Here is a 19,137-nt window from a genome sequence, read left to right as displayed (position 1 = left end):
AAGAAGGAATAGTTTTACTGGCGCAGAATTTCACCTATTTCCTTGACTGTTAAAATGCCACAGAGTCTCCTGGCGTTTGAATGTAAAGTTGCACAGCTTGCGCCTATCATATTAAAAACCTGTGTGGACTCTCTCTCTCTCTTTGAACCAGCCACGTGACCGACAGTCGACAAGTCTAATGGCTCTTTTCGACCACGAAGGGCAACTCAGAACCTCCCAGGACCTGAAACGTTCCAGACCTCGCGGAGTTCTGCGATTGCTTTTTGTTTACAATTTAGGCTTAGATTTCTGTTTTCATTACGTACGTCCTAAAAAGAAACCCTAATAATAGCCAATATACAAGCTTAGAACATTGTGAGCTTCCCCCCCTGTTAATTAAGTATAAATTAAGTTCTGGGTTACCTGGACTCAGGGTTAGTGCCACCTCCTGAGCAGGGACCCGAATGAGGTTCTGAGAACCTTATCTGAAACCGATCCAAAATTCACGATCCACTTAGTTCTTGTAGTCAAAAAGAGCCTTAATGTCTATTGTCGGTCAACTAGCAGCCCGTTGCTGGATCAACAACAGGCTATCGTTTTTCCCAACCCCATCCCCACCCACAATCCCACCCCACCCATCCCAACATATTTGTGGCAAACTTGCAGTTGAACTTGCTTCAAATATGTTTCAAATGTTTAAGTTGAGCAGTTTGATGATTATTTTCCAGATGTCTGCTACCTCTGTCATGGCATCCGACAGTTTATTGTCATGTGGTGTGTAAGCTAGAATGTTATTTAAGAAGGCAATAAGTGTCCGGATTGACTCTCCATTTGTAATTGGCTTGCCATACAGTACAGTGATATAGTAACTTCCCCCAAGGCGGCCAGTATCAACCTCTTCTCAGCTGGGTTGGCAATGGTCGCCCCAGGCTAAAACCCTCCATGTTAAGTCACAAGTAGAAATCCGTTTAAAAATGATAACAATATAGCTCTCTGGAGAAATGTGTCTACACTGTACATCACCCTGAAGAGGAAGCCAAAGCAGAAACAGTTTTTCCATAGGAAACCTCTACTGAAGGCAAATGAGACATGATGCCTAGGAGCCGGTCATCATTAGAATCAATGTTGGGGCCTTGGAATCAAAACCTCTCTTTAAGACCACAAGCACACTGTCCATACAGTCCTAAGCCAGGTAATAAACCCATCCTGTTCATTTGGAACCCCCCTAAAGCAACCCTGAAACCCACTGCGATAGACCTCCTTACGGTACATTACCTAGCCAGGCCATTGAACCAATCTTACCAGGCAACAGACCTTTCCTAGCTAGGTAATAAGACATATCCAAGCAAGTAATAGTCAAATTACACTGCAGCATTCAAATGAGGCCTTTTTTAGCAGCAAATGGAAGAAAAAAATGCTTTTTCTTTTTGTTTAGTTTTTTCCTTTTCTTTTTTTTTTTTTGGAACAAAGTGCGTTTGTTTTCATATACGATTCTATACACATATCTAACATTTAGAAGATAAATTTCAATATATTTACAAAAAAGCGATAACTGCTAAGAAAATAGCTATGGACGGTGGGGGGGAAGAGCGAGTCTTACCAACTTCGACTGGAGCAAGTCAAACAAAACAATCATGGACGACACGCATCATTCTAGGTTCAGAAAAAGCACCATTTCTCCCTTCTTTAGACTCAACAGACAACAGATGGAGTAATAAAATAAGTATGTAGCACTAGTTTTTCTTCCACCACACATGCGCACACACGCCACATGAAAACCACAGGCTAGGACAGCAGTTTCTCACATCGTACGTATCTACTGTAGTTCCAATAAGTATCAGAGACACCCCGAAACAGAGCTCACATCCGTGAACAAGCAACTTCCCCATATGGGAGCCAACAGTCAACTAGCCTGCTTCCATCCATGTGAATTTCTCATTTTGATTTACTCACTAGTGTGTGTGTGTGTGTGTGTGTGTGTGTGTGTGTGTGTGTGTGTGTGTGTGTGTGAGTGTGTGTGTGTGACCATTTGAATTTTGGGGGCTGGCGATGGCCTAATGTATACTTTGTTGTACAACAATGTTGCTTCCACGAAAATAACAAAATAGTCTGAATTGCTGTAGGCTTTACCCTAAGAAGGCAGCAAGGGGTTCAAGTCAACATTAGTCCGTTTTCCGTTTAGCCTTCTGACCATACACCAGCCTGGCTTGACATGTGTCCATGCAATCTGTGTATGGGTAAGCAGCCCTGCTGCCATCTGCTGTTGAGATTGGTAAGGAACAATCTTAAAACTATACTTTTATCCTGAAATCAGATATTTTCGGAGGAGTGACGCAGTCACATGATGACATATGAACAAGCCATTATCCAGAGGACTCAAAGGCATTCGTCCAAGCAGCCATCAGCTCAGGCAAATGGTCCCTAAGACTACTGTGCAAGTCTAATGAATTGTAAACTTCAAATGGCCACACAGTTAAGCAAGAGGTACATGCAGAATCCGATGTGATTTATTTTTAAATTGGTCAATCCGTTTTTAATCTGGAATAAAACACAGGAATTAGATTTTTCTTTTTTTAACGACATGCCGTCGCAGCCACTCGTATGGCAATTTCGGAGTAGGTGTGCAGAGAAGCGCACGTTTATAATTTTCATCGTTAGTTTCGATGTTTTTGTGCTAAAGAAATCGGACTCTGTGTACAAGGGGCTTTATAGTTCGTTGCACGGACACGGGTGCTAACACCTGCACGCAACCAAGAACAAATCGGGTGTTGACAAGTAAGTGAAAACAAAACCAATGGATTGGTGCCTAATAGCAGGTGGAATCAAAACGCGGTCTGCCTCAGAGCAGCTGGCTAGGACCTGCCTAGCTCCATTCGAACTGCACGCTGAAGCCCTGCATCTCTCTTTCTGTCACATGCACTCCATGCTGTAGAAACTATAGCATGTTCAGAATTCAGATCTCTGCACTACACTGAGCCAGCCCAGGAGACAGGAGGGAACATCAGGACATTACACAGCATCTCTGCGTCTTTTTTTCCCCTCTCTCTAGTCACCTCCTCCACCTCTCTGTTTCCTCCTCAGAGAGTACCTGGAGGCTTATTCTATGGATTACTTCCAAACTAAAAGGAAATGTAATAGGCAGCTAACATACAAAAATAGAACAAAATTATTATTATTTTTTGTTTCGTTTTTCCATTAGGTTTTTTTCCCCCCCTCTCCTCAAACGTTCTCGATTCAAAGAGACTTCAGAAATGTATCATGCTTAATAATAATCTATCAATTGTCATGAAAAAAGTGGCAATTCACCAAGATATATTATGAATGTGGCTATATACAGTACTTTTTAAAACAAAATGCAGTTAACAATATTCTATCAAACAAAATATTTCTTGTCTACATGTAGAAAGTGACACGGCTATATAACATTTTGGTTATTGTTGGTGACATTTAGACAATAACATAAAACAAATAAAACAGGCAAAAATGTAATAGCTTATCTAATAACGCTCTTGTGCCGTAACACAATTAGCTTGTGGAGGGAGAAATAAGTTGAGGAATGAAGCGCTCTCTAAGCAACAGACATACACTAGAGAAGCCCGCGGGCAGGCAGGCAAAAAGATTCTTTTAGTTAACAAAACAAAGAGTGAATGAATGTTCCTTTTCTGTACAGAATTGGACCCAAGCTAATTTCACAGTTCTATGAAAGTTCCCTGACCCTCCCACATCTCTTACATTCAATACGGCGTCAGGTAAGCTGTGCAAAACCTTACTTAAACTGGCTAGTCGCCATTTCGTTGCATGTGTCTTTGGTACAAAAAACAATCAAAATATACTGTGCAAATATATTTTTTATCTTTTCTAAACAAAAATATCTAAAACCCTTTCCCCTGTTCCCCCTGATCCCTAAAGACAAGAGTACCAAAAACCAACAGGTCAACTCCTATATACACAGACTCTGTGGCATCACGCGTCGGTAGCTTCCATATTCTTATGTACATTCAGAACATCTTTAAAACAGCTGAAATACACAACAAACCGCCTCGCTACGCTTCATCATCATCTCAGGGAGTTTTGACCAATCACCTCTTCCCTGTCTCTCTCTCCCTCTCTCGTTCTCTCACACACATACTGTACACACACATACACAAGGCACAATGAATAGAACTCTGATCAAACACTAGTATGGACACACCAAACTTTTAGCCTGGCCATCTGTACTGTACAAAAGAAGGGCCAATGCTAGTTTCATTGGGAGACACCTCAATAAGTGCAGTGTAAAGAGGAAATGGATCATTGATAGCTTCATTCATCAACAACGTCCCCACTCCCCATGCCCTTACACGCTGGCCATTTCACCCATGTAGAAAGCTTTTGGATTGGGGGCCAGTGCACCAAAAACAATGCATTCCCTTCTGCACAAAATGTCTTCTGCTGCTGCTTCGGTTGATGTGGTCAGTTAGCCAACATCTCCTGCAGCAGACCTGTCAACCATCCTCCTGTGGAGTCAATCGGCTCTGCACCGCTAGAAGCTCGACTGTCAAAAAAAAAGCCTGATTCATAGTTTGACGTACTACGCTGCCGCAGAGTGGAAAAAGCTCGCAGCCCCGTGGCGATGTCATACGACCGAACATAAATTTGTTAAAACTTTGATGTAGACAAGCAGATTTGTACAATAGTATCGCACCTCCTCCTACATCGGAGCCGCGGTGCCAGAAAGCAACATGTTACATAGGAGATGTCACGTATCATATTAGTCTACTTTTCTACTCTTTATCCTAACCCTTTGGGGTGAATTCCTGCTGCGATGCAAGGTTAACCTCAGCGTTTCAAACAATAACTCATAGGCTGACAGAGAATGGCATGACTTCTATTTAGGCCTTCAATACCAAATACTCCCCCCTGCCATTCCATGAGGCCTCTCAGCTTGCCGTTTACTCCTCCGCAATTTCTGTTGCTGTCCGGCAGCACGGCTCCCAAGGCCATTATAATGAAAGGCGTGTGGCGTGGGTTGATTTACCTTTTACATCGGAAGGTTGACATTTTACGTAATAGTATTTTTTGGAACGACTTCACTAGTTGCAGATTGCGTGAGACTATTCCATAGGGATGCACTCGTAATGACTCTCATTACTATAGCCTAGAGGAGAGTGTGTTTACAGAAGCAAGACCTGAACATACTTTTAACCTAACATGTTACATTACACACCTATTAACCACCACCTGCTTTAGAGACACTTTGTTTTCCCCCAACGGGCACCCGCTACAGGTTGGGAGCTTATTGATTAGAGTGCAGGGACAAGAAAGCTGTAGGCTCTATGTCCCACGTGGAGCGCATGGCGGCACAAGCACACATACGCACGCACACACACACACACACACACACACACGCACACAGGGGCGTGGTATGGGTGGCTGTGTGACTAATAGGGTGGATGTATTCTAGGCTGGAGGGTCATGCAGATACTGGGGTCACAGTTACAGTACGTTGGTAATATTTAACCCCACTGGGATCCGCCTAGATCCTGGAGGTGGGGACTCGCAGGCCAACTAGTCCGCCAGTGGGATCGCCATGCCCTGTGGTCTCCAGGATCTGGTTGACAAAGTCTGAAGTCTGCCCGGCGACAGGTGGCGTCACTGCAATGGATTGGGTGTTGTGGTTAGTAGGGAGGTTCTGCAAACTCACTGTGATAACTTTTCTTTGAAGGCTGCACTTGAAAATCTTTGGTGAACTCATCACACGAAAAGGCCCTAAAACCCCACCGGTGATCTATGTCTGTTGCTTCCCTTTTTACCATATAAGGGCTTGCTAATATGGACTAGCCAATATGGACAAATTCAAATATCATAATAATTTAGACGGCTAGAAGTAGAAGTATAAAATAAGTAATTAAAACCAGGGGAGGACAGAACTCATTACAATATTCAAAGTCCCAGGTGAGATCTAGTGTCATATCACAAATTATGTCGATAGAATATCTTTACATATATTGCCAAGGCCTATTCAGAAGTCTGATTTCAGTATATAAAATCATGAAAGCTGGCAGAACACTGTTCAAATGTGCCATTATAGAACTTTAGAGAACAAAAAGACAAAATGGAGAAACATGGAAATGTTTGAAAATAATACGATTTAATAAGATTTCTCTCACCCAGTGTCTCCTGGATGAGTCTATCCAGACTGTCAGCCATGTTGCTGGGCTGTGGAGAGTCCTTCACCCGGGTTACTATCTCCTCCTTGATGGCATTGATGACAAACAGCAAGCGATCTGCACACACAAACACACACGTGTGTTGTATAGTTTAATTGATATCAATTTATTTGTGCATTAAATTTCCCAATTGACATGAATGGGAAAATGCGAAAACTCACATTCAAGTATTTTTTTCTCCGAGACCGTAAGGTCAATAAGTACAAAACTTGGAAGGGAGGTTTATAATAATTAATACAATTAATTAACTTGTAATTATATCGGTCGGCCTCATGGTGGCACTATAACAACCCACTGTACGTTTTGGCTTATAACTCTTGAACCGTAGATCGTAAAATCAAAATATTTTTTTCCCTGGATTCCTTGGGTCATAACGCATATCCCCATATAGGCCACACCCATCACACCCATCCGTCAGGATAGATTGTCCGCCATTTTGAATTTTCTTCAAAACACACTTATTTTCTAAACCTACAGATTTTGTCTGAAACTCACAGAAATCGGTACACATGATCTCTGGACCTATCCGATTGCGTTTATTTTTTTTCTGAATTTTTTTATTTTCTTTGTCCGTATCGTTCGGCCTTAATCGTCGTCCGAAGTTAGTGGGAGGGGCCTATTTTACAATAAATGCCACAAATCATGAACCAAACGTCCAATCCACCCCAAATTTGAATCACATGTCCTGGGGCATCAACCCAGAGCCAAAAGCAATTCCATTTTCATCCATAGGGGGCACCACAAATGCGATAAATGTAACCGTTTGTTGCAAAAACATGATTTTTGAATTACTTACGCATGATCACAGGGGTGACATGACATTGTAATGGGCTGGCAAAATTTGTGGGAGGGGCCTACGTATGTAAGCGATTGCGGCAACCACACTTTGCAATTTTTCAAAATTGCATAGTGACTTTTCTAGTTGGTGGTACAGTACCATAAGATATATCGCTGCTGTTGGGCAGACCGTTCTTGTCCTATTACAGTGTCACTGTCAAAGCTTGAATTAACAGGAATGACTGACCTTGGATTCATATCAATGGTGACATTCCATTGTGTCGACCTGCTAAGTAGCCTACTGTAGGTGTCAGATGTTCTGCGTGAAGCAGTCTAATGTTGTGTGACGTTTCCCCATTATGCAAGTAAATAGAATAAAATATGATATACAGTATATTGTGGGTTAATAAATAGGCCTGCTTATTAAAGAGGTTATTTTAATTGGTGACCGCTCGTGAACGTGCGCACGTGTGTGCAACATATCGCCCCACTAGCTAAAAATATCTATTCTCCCAGCTGGGGACCTTGATTTCGCTGACGATCTTGCTCTCCTATCAACCAACCACAACAACAGGCAGGCTAAAACTGACAGGCTTAACAGCTTTGCCAGACAGGTCGGACTACAGTAGGTATTAACACCTCCAAAACACAAGTGTTGTGTGTCAACTCCACCCCCACACAACCCATCATTGTTGATGAGGAACCACTTGAGTTTGAGGAAGATTCCACCTATCTGGGCAGCCTCATCAGTAAGGACAGCGGGGCATCAAAGGACATAAAAGCAAGGCTGGGAAAGGCTCAGGGTGCGTGTGTGTGTGTGTGTGTGCGTGCGTGGTAACATACCGTACTCTGTGCTGAGTCCCCACAGCTTTACTTTGTTTGCCTCATACTGGGCCTTCTTTTTCAGACGACAAGCTCTGAAACACACAAGAGGATAACACAACAGAGCTGAGTTTGGTCTCAGAAAGCAGTTCCCCAAACACTTAGGGGCTCAGAACACTACAGCAGAGAATGAGACATCTGTGTGTGTGTGTGTGTGTGTGTGTGTGTGTGTGTGTGTGTGTGTGTGTGTGTGTGTGTGTGTGTGTGTGTGTGTGTGTGTGTGTGTGTGTGTGTGTGTGTGTGTATATGAGTGCGTGTGCATGTGTGTGCACGTCCAAAACCTTTCAATTATCATGACAATATAACAATCGCATTACTGAGTCTCTTACTCCTGTGTTGCTCTCACCGTTCCGCTCATGTGCTGCAGCTGCACAGGTTGGTGTCACGTGACAAAGGAACAGACCTACAAGCTAACTACGCATCATGCTGAAGCGAACTGTGAGCTTGTAGATCTGTTATTTTTGTCACGTATATCTATTTTGCGTAATAACGCCCGCCTGCCTCTGATTGGCCTACCGATACTGCCCGTCTTGACTGTTCTCCGAGGTGGATATAGCTATGCTGGATAGTCTGATGCGAGGTTACTCTCCGTGGTGGGAAATAATACAAGTACGGTATGATACAAGAGAACTGTCTGTAACTTGTACGTTTTGTAGAATAGGCAAACTAATATTGTTTATGCTGTTTGATTTGGGTGTGTTCTAAATAAAGTGTTTGTGTTGATTGTGTAATTTATTTGTATGTGTAAATGTGAAACATTATTGTACTGTAAAAAGGTCTCTTTTCCTTTCACCTTTATCCTTTTTAGTATAATATAGTATTAGTTTACTATAATTAGATTAATACATGATAATCAACACTAACACTTTATTTAGAAGTACACACCCAAATCAAATCATAGTACAACGTACATGTGTGTTCAATCAAAGCAAACGGCATACAATATTAGTTTGCCTCTTCTACAAAAATATAACTTACAAGTTAGTTACAAGGCTGCATTCTGTCACGCGTGCCAAGCTGTCATTGTCTTGTATTATTTCCCACCATGGAGTAACCTCGCATCTCGGAGGACAGTCAAGTCGGCAGTGTCGGTAGGCCAATCAAACGGCAGGCAGGGTGTTACTATGTCTCAGTATCGGTAGGCCAATCAAACGGCAGGCAGGGCGTTACTATGTCTCAGTATCGGTAGGCCAATCAAACGGCAGGCAGGGCGTTACTATGTCTCAGTATCGGTAGGCCAATCAAACGGCAGGCAGGGCGTTACTATGTCTCAGTGTCGGTAGGCCAATCAAACGGCAGGCAGGGCGTTACTATGTCTCAGTATCGGTAGGCCAATCAAACGGCAGGCAGGGCGTTACTATGTCTCAGTATCGGTAGGCCAATCAGAGGCAGGCAGGGCGTTACTATGTCTCAGTGTCGGTAGGCCAATCAGAGGCAGGCAGGGCGTTACTATGTCTCAGTGTCGGTAGGCCAATCAAACGGCAGGCAGGGCGTTACTATGTCTCAGTATCGATAGGCCAATCAGAGGCAGGCAGGGCGTTACTATGTCTCAGTATCGGTAGGCCAATCAGAGGCAGGCAGGGCGTTACTATGTCTCAGTATCGGTAGGCCAATCAGAGGCAGGCAGGGCGTTACTATGTCTCAGTGTCGGTAGGCCAATCAGAGGCAGGCAGGGCGTTACTATGTCTCAGTGTCGGTAGGCCAATCAGAGGCAGGCAGGGCGTTACTATGTCTCAGTGTCGGTAGGCCAATCAGAGGCAGGCAGGGCGTTACTATGTCTCAGTATCGGTAGGCCAATCAGAGGCAGGCAGGGCGTTACTATGTCTCAGTGTCGGTAGGCCAATCAGAGGCAGGCAGGGCTTTCCAGTACTGGAAAAAGTTATTTCTAATTTCAAAACGTTTCCAGGAATTTCATGACCCTGGGAACCCTGTATTACATAATTGTCTAATCACAATTATTTGAGATAATCTTTTTTTTTTTGCATAATCGTCAATCATTCAGTTTTAAATAAATTGTAGAAATAGCAGATCTACAAGCTCAAAACGCATTTCCAATAATAAAGTTTAACGTTATTGAATTATGCACTTTTAGTCATTTGTCATATCTGCCCTGTGCAACTTGTGTTTACGAAGCCTAAAATCCAAACAGGAATGTATTTTTTATTCATAGTAATGTAATGTTCTAATGATAAACACCAAATAAATATTTAATCGCAATTATTTGAGTGACAATTAATCATCAAGTAAAATGTAATAATTGTTATAATAATAATGGATTGCATTTTTAAAGTGCTTTTCTATGCACTACGTGCCTACTCAAAGCGCTTTACATTTTCATTCATACATTGGGAGGTGAAGCGGCGAATAGTCAGCGCCAGCGTCCTCACTTCCCACATTCACACACCAATGTGGTTGGTTGCCACCATTGGTGTGTTCAGTGACACTTCGACATGTAGACAGGAGGAGCCGGGATTCAAACCGCCGACCATTGAACGACCTGCTCTACCTCCTGAGCCACGGTCACCCTGAAGTTACAGCCCTACACGTGTGTGCGTGCCTGCGTGTGTGTCTCAGTGTTGATTTTGACATCAAATTTTGATTTTAGTTTTAGTCTCTTCAATAGTTTTCATTTAGTTGTGGTCGCATTTTAGTCACCTGGAATTATTTAGTGTTAGTCTAGTTTTAATCGACTAAATCTACAGTTGATTTAGTCGACTAAAATGTATTTTCGCTGGCCTTGATGCCGCCGTAATGACTGATTTTACACTTGCTGAAAATAGCCAATTCACAAGGATCGTGGATTGGCTATTGCGACTCATTCATTTAGTTTCCATTTAGTTTTCGTCAGTGAAAAAAGGTAGTCGACGAACATTTTTTGTCATTTCGACGAAATCAACACTGGTGTGTGTGTGGTACCTGGAGGCCAGCTTGTTCTTCTCCTTGCGGGAGCGAGGCCGGGCGGTGAGCGGCAGCTCGCTGACTGGGGTCAGGTCACTGATCACCTTGTTGAGCTTACGGAGCTCCGTGCCGATCTGCAGCAGCTTGCGAGGGTTGGGGGTCAAGTCCTCCACGTCCGTACGGCGAGATTTCTTCAGCATGTACTTCCCTGTGGATGGAAGACACGGCACGCAGAACTTATAGCACCGATCGCCACGTGTTATCGGCAATCTGCTGTCGGGAAGAAACCACCTACATTTTTTTGTTGGCCTTTATATATTGTCAATTACTTCCATGAGAGGTGGATTTAACGGTTTTAACAGACAGTTTGAGGGTTAAGAGGTTTTGTCCCAATGTGTTCAATAGCACTGACTTAGTGCTATGAAACAACATACAGACGTAAAGGGTGTTCAATAGCACTGACTTAGTGCTATGAAACAACATACAGACATAAAGGGTGTTCAAAAAATAATCAAAAACTTCAAGATGTATTTAGGTGGTTTCCCCCCGACAGCAACGATATAATACATAATCTAACAAAATTGTTGAAATTGAACAAGATCTGGACATTTTGGGCATGTCATTGCATTATTTGTATCATGATGCGACGCGCACGCATGTGTGTGTGTGTGTGTGTGTGCGTGCGTATACCATGGAGGGGTCCATTCTTCTGGAAGAGATTACTGGGCAGGGTGTGCTTGTCCCACTCGGAGGGTTTGAGCATGCGTTCCTGTTTGGAGGGGGTGAGCTGTTCACTGTATTCCCAGAAATAACGCCTCTTCCCTCTCTTGGAGACCCCTGCTGTGAGACCTTTAATGTCCTCCATCAGCTCCATGTCACAACCTGGCAAACAGAGAGAGAGAGAGCGCAAAGGAATCCTTACTTTAAGGTCATTGCGGTCTGCGGGCCAGTTGAAACTTGAGGTCCCAAAGACATTAAAAAAAGACCTGAGGTGACCAAGCCTTTTCCGTCGCAGCTCCCACTTTATGGAATGCGCTCCCCTCCCAAATCAAACTGGCCCCCACCGTTGAGACCTTTAAATCTCGCCTAAAGACCCACATTTATAGCCTGGGTTTTAATTCTGTTTGAATTTTTGTGGTCTTTGTTTTTGTTTCACTGTCTGCTGACGCTGCTGCGTCCTGTACTTTTCAGTGATGTGTCTTGTTTATCTTGTTTCTAATTTTCTTTTTTTCCCTCACTCTGTTTTAGCTTTACAGTGTATTTAGCTTTTGATTCTTTGTGCAGCACTTTGTAAACCTTGAGTTGTACAATGTGCAATATGAATGGAATGGATTGGATTGGACATTTCTGTGCTGTGATGAGATAAAGATGATTAGCAATGTGATGCTAGCAATGTAATCGATTAGTTTGATGAACTTTTGGACCTGTAAAGATGAGCTTCCATTACAAAGTGCAGTTCATCCCATATTAACACTATTGTTGCCATGGAACTTTTCAGAATAAAGGCGCTAGAGTGCCAAGCAGATGGGCAGATTTTACTCTGAAAAGCCTGTCTTCCGTTACCTCACAAAACCGGAAGTCATAATCTTCTGTTATTACCTCACGCTGGTACACCTAAAGTCTCTCTAGAAGCGTTTATATTCCAAACGAGATGCATGCTGAAGTCAGAATATGAAGACCTTTTGGTCAAAACCATGGAGAGCGAGAGAGAGATTTAGAGTTAAGAGCCATTCTAATGGCGCCGTAAACAAGGAAGTGAACGGCAGTGCGCATGCGAGAAACACAAGGAAGGACGGCTATACATGTCCAAGGCACCCCGTGGATTTGATTCCCAGGACATGTAAACATCCTTAGCATAAAAAGTGTTCAAATTGCCTAAAGAGGGTGGGTAGACAGTGGACCGAGCACGTCACAAAAGTAACATCCGGACTTGCGAGCTTGCTCTGGTCCGCACCAAACTTGGCACAGACACAGCTCTTAGAAATGTATTAGGGACTTTATATTATGCTTAGGCAACTAATAACTAATGTATGTGAACACTGTAACCATGTCCTTCATAAACCAAATTAATTATCATAACATAACTCAAGCACTACTTGTGGCCCACTGGTATTATGTGTTGTGTACTTCAGACTCAGAGGGCCTGTGCCTTGTGCCTGCATTCCTTATTTCTGAATGTTAAGAGCAATTCTGAAGCAATTCTGAATCAACCTTTTGCATGAGCCTGCAAACAATACCACCGTTTTAACTGACCACGATTGATTTTACAGTTATAAACTTGTTGTTGTCTAGGTTACCTAACAAACTACAACAGACAAAACTGCATAATGTGTTCTTCTGCAGATCAAATTCTGGGAATTTGAACTATTTAGCACTGATGCAAAACAACAAGGATGTGAAGTCTCCCAAATCTAAGATGAAAACTATCAAAAGACAGCAAAGTCTTGAAATACATTAATTACAGGCATCTAGTGTTGCAACATTTGAGCAGATTTGCAGAATTTTAATGAGCATGTCGGATCTGATGTTATGTGTGATTTAGTGATCGTTTTGGTAGTGTCTATTACTTTCCCCTCCAGAATGCACTGTAGGCGGCGAAGGAGATTCCTCAGCTCTCTAAACTAAAATAATTTGGTCAGAGACTCGCTATGGTTGGAAAAGACATGAGGTCTAGGCAGAATTCCCTGTGTTGACAGACCATACAGGGAGAGCCATTAGGTCCAATAATAGCGGACAGAGTAAATATGGGGTTGGATTTCTACTGTTGGCAAGAGTTGAAGGAGAGAGGGATGAAGAGTGCTTCTGTCATTGAGTTAAGAGTTGAAGGAGAGAGGGATGAAGAGTGCTTCTGTCATTGGGTTGAAGGAGAGAGGGATGAAGAGTGCTTCTGTCATTGGGAAGGAGAGAGGGATGAAGAGTGCTTCTGTCATTGGGAATTGTGTTTAATCACAGGAACTCTAGCATGCATCCCTATTCTGGGCATGCCATAATAGGCAAAATAGCATTAATCAAAATAGGTGAACATTCAGTGAACATAGTGTATCTACAATCTCACAGCACATTTCGCAGCGCCATGCTGTGAGCCTTGTAGATAGGCTGTTTGTGCTATTGACGTACTGTACAACAGAGTATACAGTATAGGGTTTAAATGGAGGCATACTGCTCCTAGTTGTACCTCTGAAATACATTTTGTACACTTTGTGGTTGTGGGTATTCTATAGTCAAACTCTTTCAAAGATATGATTAGAAAGAGACCGAAAGACAAGAGGGACAGAGGAATGAGATTTTGAGAAAAACGAAAGGAGACGGAGACAGAAAGACAGAAACAAACAATGATTTAGAGGTAGATAATGACAGATGGTCACCATGGCAACTCATAGGTCACATGCATTGTGGGTACCTTGCTCCGAGAAGGTGTCGCTCATGTCGTCATCCTTGTCAGCTTCGTAATCGTCCTCCTCCTCCTCTTTCTCCTCTTCCTCCTCGTTCTCGGACAGCTCATGTTCGCTGCCGAAGCCCTCGTCGTGATCTTCGTCATCCAGCTCCAGGTCTTCTGCATCTGCCTCCTCTTCCTCCTCCTCCTCCCCATCTTCCTCATCTTCCTCCTCCTCCTCCTCATCCTCCTCCTCATCCTCCTCCTCCTCCTCGGCCTCCAATGGGCTGTGGGTTCTGCCAGCCTGCCTGGCTCGAGTCAGGAACAGCGAATAGTTGTGCTCCTCCTCTTTGCTCTTCTCGCTGCCCTCCACCACCAGGACCCCGCTAGCCCCCGGGAGGCTGACCCCGACACTCACCAGGCCAGCGTTAGCCCCCTCCACCGCGGCGTGGCTAGCCGCCACCAGCTGAGGCATGGCCAACCGGCCCACAGGCGTGTCTCTTCTCTCTGCCCCCTCCGCCCCTGCCCTCCTCTCGTAGCCGGCTGAGCTACAGGCCGCGGTACCGGGAGTTACTACGAGGGTGCCGCCAGAGGTGGAGGCCACGTGGTCCTGGGAGAGCGGCAGAGGGGAGCCAGGGTCCTCGGCCTCTGGCTGGGTGGGCGTGTTGCTCAGCGCTCTGTGGCCGGCGCTCACACGCACCTTGGCCTTCCGCACAAAGTCAGAGCCATGAGAAGAGGGGGCGGCCATTTTGTGTCCCAGCAATCTGGCTTTGGGTTTAGTCTGGGCGTGGTCCTGCTGGTTGGGGCTCGGCTGGTTATGAGCCTTAGCCAACGTGTCAGTGCTGGAGGGGACGGGCCAGGTGGCCTTCTGGGAGCCCTCGGGGAAGTCAGCGAGAGGGCTGCGAGAGGGGAGGGAGGTGGACGGTGGTGGTGGGACTGGGGAAGGCCTGGTGGGGCCGGGCCCCAGACCGAAGCCTGGCAGTCTCTTAGGAGGCTGGGACTGGGGGAGGGGCGGGGGCAGCTCAGTAGGGTGGTAAAGTGTCTCGCACACGGGCTGCGAGTCCTCACTGTTGAGTTGGGCTAAGGTCGGGGTTCGGGCGATCACCTCCTCGTCCTGGTAGGGACTGGAGAAGTCATCCATTCCAAGGAAGTCCACCTCTTTGGTGCCCCAGATGTCACAGCTGGTCAGTCGCGTGTATCTGTCAAGCATAGAGAGATAAATGTGTTATATCAAATTGTACAAAACTGACGCTATAGGCTACTATCAAACAGTAAAACCAGAGTTCAGCAGTTAGTTCGGATGGATAGGACTCTACCTCACTTAATTCAACGTAGTAGATGACACTTCCCTGATAGCCAGGCATCAGATTCATCATCAATGGATCATATATCGTAATAAGAACTAGGCGTCAGCATATTCCTCAGTGATTTCAGGAACTCTTTCTGTGTGAAATGGACTAGTCGTGATAGCTTGTTTGATGGATTATGTTAATGTACAGTATGATCCGCTGACATCCACATAATTAGTAGTGTTGCCATCCATTCCTCAACAACTGGGAGTCCATATAATGGAGAGTTGATATTTTCACCAGCAAACAACCTAGAGGTGGCAAATAACAAGCTCTCGTCCCACCTCACCTTGCTCACTACTACAGCCTGTTTCATCTCATGACAATGAAGATATCATTGTCAGCAGGTGCACTGCACTGCATTGCACTGCACTGAGATTGTCTGCTGTGCATGCTTGATGTCAAAACCACTGCCACCACTTGTCACGTGACGGAAGCACCAGACCAAGACATGATGCACACATCAATTCTTGGACATTTATTAAAGACAAAAGGCTAACTCTGGAGAGCTGCTCACAGAAATGCCTGACTTCCCTTTTCCAGGGAAGAAACCACCCAAGCTCCCGATGCAGGACATGCTTAACACAGTTAACAGCAACTCATCATATATTACATTTGAGACGGGCGGCGAGTTGGCGACCGAAGAGTTGGCTCGCCAAGTCTGTAGACGGGCACCAGCTCGCCAAATGACCCCCTCCCCCTGGGATCGTGCCTGCTTCCGTTTCTGGAACCCACCATTAGTCACTCCTTCTGTCTAAAAAGCTATGTCTCTTCAGAAGCGTTAATATTGTAACCTCGACACAGCATAACCTCAGAAATGATCCCAGAACGTCTGCGTTGTGTTCTATCACAGCAGATGCTGCCTACGTTCAGAGAAAACAGCCTTTTAAAACGGACCAGAAAAATAAACTGGACTCCTGTGTTTCCTTCTTCCGTTTGGCTACGGCCGATCACATGACACGCACGTGGACATCGAATTTATTGAACCAAACAACATTAATGCAAAATAAGTGTGAATGCGAAAGTTATCATCGGACGACAAGCTTAAAAAGTGCTCGAGACACTAGGACTAATTTTGTCATGCGTTTTCTGGTTCAGTTTCAAAACTACTGCAGTGCAAAAACATGGGAAGTTAGCAAGCAACACAGCTTGCTGTGGCTAATCTATAATGGGCGTAGGTGTCCCCAGAAAACATATGCATGTAGTAGATAGGAACGCAGTGTACCTGGTGAGGTCCTCCCAGTAGGAATCCCACTGTTCAAAGGCAGTGCCGCCATAGGCCGTCTCGCAGTCTCCCAGTCCCATCACACCGTCCCAGCCGTCCGCGTCTTTGCCGACATCCATCACACCCACCATGCTGTCTCCGTGGGGACTCTGCCGATGTGACATGTCTCTGTCCTGCAGGGGGGAGACGCACACACGCACGCGACACACACGCTTTAACTTTTAACTTAACTTAAGTAAAGTTAAGAAAGTTAAGTGTGTTCGGGAATCGAATCCGGGTCTCCCACGTGGAAAGCCAACATCTTAACCACCAAGCCAAAAGGATGTCCCTATGGCTCGGGGGAGATATTAGACTTTTGAGGCCATCAGGCTGAGGCTGTGAGCCACTCTGCTACGCGCACATGCGTTCACTTACCAGTTCATACATGAAGTCTGGGTCAGAGCTACTGGCCAGCAGATCAGTGCTGGTCAGGGCCTGGTCAGCAAACGTGTAGTTCTGAAAGGCATCCCCGAACGTAGGCTCCATCCCGCTGATGCTGGGCTGAAACACAACACACACACACACATTGGACAATCGCTTTTTGGGGTGGGATTTAGCAACGGGCTAATTAAGGAACAAACCACAGCTAGGGTTCACCTAGCGTCCCATATTCTGGGGGATGCCTTGGGCATTTTTCAGCAAAAACATTTGGTGTAGATGAAAGCAAAGGAGTAAACCAACTAAACCAAGTATAGTTCCCTTCAGTGTTCACCCCAGACAGTTTGAGTTGTGGGGGAACTTTTATTGTCACATCACAGTACGTGAGTAAGTAAGGTGGGTGAAATTCTTAGTTGTGCAGGCTCATCATTGCAATTAAAACGTTAGAGATAGGAGAGCATAAAGTGCATAATATGACCCATCTGCATGATACAATATGAGTGCATAATAAATAGGTAATGAATGTACGTGTATAGATAAAAAGGGGTCCCTATTAAAACACAAATTCAGTTCAGACTATGTAGCACCACCCGACTTAGCTCAGACACAATAATGTTTGATTTGTGCTGATTGTCTGTGTGTTCAAATAAATAAATATACTTTGTAAAAAAAGTAATGTGTGCAGTCTGTGGGTCTGCAGTACCTGAGGCATCGCCGGACACAGCTGGGAGTTCCAGCGGATGGAACCTGTGGGTCTTCTCTCCAGTCCCAGTGGTCTGGGGCTGCTGGAGCCTGGCAGAGAGACCCCGGTCAGCAGAGTGCTGAGTGTGGGCCTGGGGGGCCTGTGGGGTCTGCGCGGCTGGACACTAGTGCTTTAAACCTGTGTGTGTGGGGTCTGCTCTGCTCCGCTGTGTTGGCGTGCTGTGTCTTCTCTACGCTTCAGGGCTGGGGACACAAAAGAAAGGGAAACGTCAGTTCAAAAGGTACATTAATTTTCCCCTCGCAGTGCGTTTGTATTAATAATAATAATAAAACTTTATTTGTATAGCACCTTTCATGACATGAAATGCAGCTCAAAGTGCTTTACAGAACAATGGAGAATAAAAGAAAAGCAAGGCAACGACATTAAAACACAAGCAGTAATGCAATACAGTGAGGACATGAAAAACAAAAAAATAAAAGATCAATTAAAAGCAATGTTGTAGAAGTGGGTCTTGAGCTGAGCTTTAAAAATGTCTACAGAGGCTGCCTGACGAAGGTACAGTGGGAGCTTGTTCCATGCTGGTTGTGCTCATTACATCGCATATTTAACCCGTCACGCACCTAGTGTACATGCTTAATTCTTTCTCTGCAAAGTACGAACATATTCGTACCCCCAGCTATGGGACATTATCAGCCTCGTACGAACATGTTCGTACCTTAGAGTATATATTAATAGAGACGGCACCGGGAGGAAACCCTGAGGCTAAATGGACATAGTTTTTTTAAGATATGTTTTCGCGGCTTACGCCTTTTATTGTTTTTTTGAAGGCACAGACAGTAGGCTGACAGGAAACGGGAGAGAGATGGGGGAAGACATGCAGTAAAGGACGGTTACGCCACCGCCTGGGCTAAACGGTACTTTTTGGCCAGAAAGGGATTTCTTTTCACCGGAGGAACAATATTCTCTATGAGGCAGTTCTCTGGGCAATATCGGTAGAGGACGCATTGGAGTAACAGAAAGTATTTTCTTTCCGGTGGAAACAAAATCCCCTTTTGGCCAAAAAGTACAGTTTATACGTGTGGTGGGGTGCTCAGAGTGTGTCCACTAAGGAAAGTAGGCTTTCTAATGAGACAACCCGCCTTTGTTTTGGTGAGTAGCAAAAACGTTATTTTTATTTATGCTAAAGAGGAGAGGCTGGTCTGATTTCGATTTGAGATTTAAAACTGAAAGTCCCATAGCCTTATACTGCAGGGCAGAATCGGTGTAGAGGTGACCTTTATTTAGATGATCATCTGCGCAATACACTGCCGTTGTACGTAGGGTGT

The 19,137-nt window shown here is 44.6% G+C and overlaps 2 protein-coding genes across 2 annotated transcripts in view; one reads left to right on the top strand and one right to left on the bottom strand.

Moving 5' to 3' along the window:
- Positions 1 to 19,137, top strand: part of cyb5d2 (cytochrome b5 domain containing 2) — a 592,339-nt gene that overhangs the window by 15,640 nt on the left and 557,562 nt on the right. The gene's annotated exons all lie outside the window — the stretch shown is intronic.
- Positions 627 to 19,137, bottom strand: part of crebrf (creb3 regulatory factor) — a 30,136-nt gene continuing 11,625 nt past the window's right edge. Inside the window, exons 2-10 of the mRNA XM_080780878.1 lie at positions 17,813 to 18,054; positions 17,107 to 17,232; positions 16,693 to 16,865; positions 14,146 to 15,317; positions 11,436 to 11,627; positions 10,764 to 10,953; positions 7,809 to 7,882; positions 6,129 to 6,245; positions 627 to 5,613 (exon numbers count right to left, since the gene is read on the bottom strand). Of these exons, the coding sequence (XP_080637004.1) occupies positions 5,495 to 5,613; positions 6,129 to 6,245; positions 7,809 to 7,882; positions 10,764 to 10,953; positions 11,436 to 11,627; positions 14,146 to 15,317; positions 16,693 to 16,865; positions 17,107 to 17,232; positions 17,813 to 17,821 (2,172 nt within the window). The 5' untranslated portion in view covers positions 17,822 to 18,054 and the 3' untranslated portion in view covers positions 627 to 5,494. The remainder of the gene's footprint in view (positions 5,614 to 6,128; positions 6,246 to 7,808; positions 7,883 to 10,763; positions 10,954 to 11,435; positions 11,628 to 14,145; positions 15,318 to 16,692; positions 16,866 to 17,106; positions 17,233 to 17,812; positions 18,055 to 19,137) is intronic.

The sequence above is a fragment of the Protomyctophum bolini genome (genome assembly GCF_963924005.1).
Source record: "Protomyctophum bolini genome assembly, chromosome: 13".
NCBI classification, from domain to species: Eukaryota; Metazoa; Chordata; class Actinopteri; order Myctophiformes; family Myctophidae; genus Protomyctophum; species Protomyctophum bolini.
The sequence above is the reverse complement of the archived record's forward strand: the minus strand, read 5'-3'. Positions and strand labels throughout refer to the sequence as shown.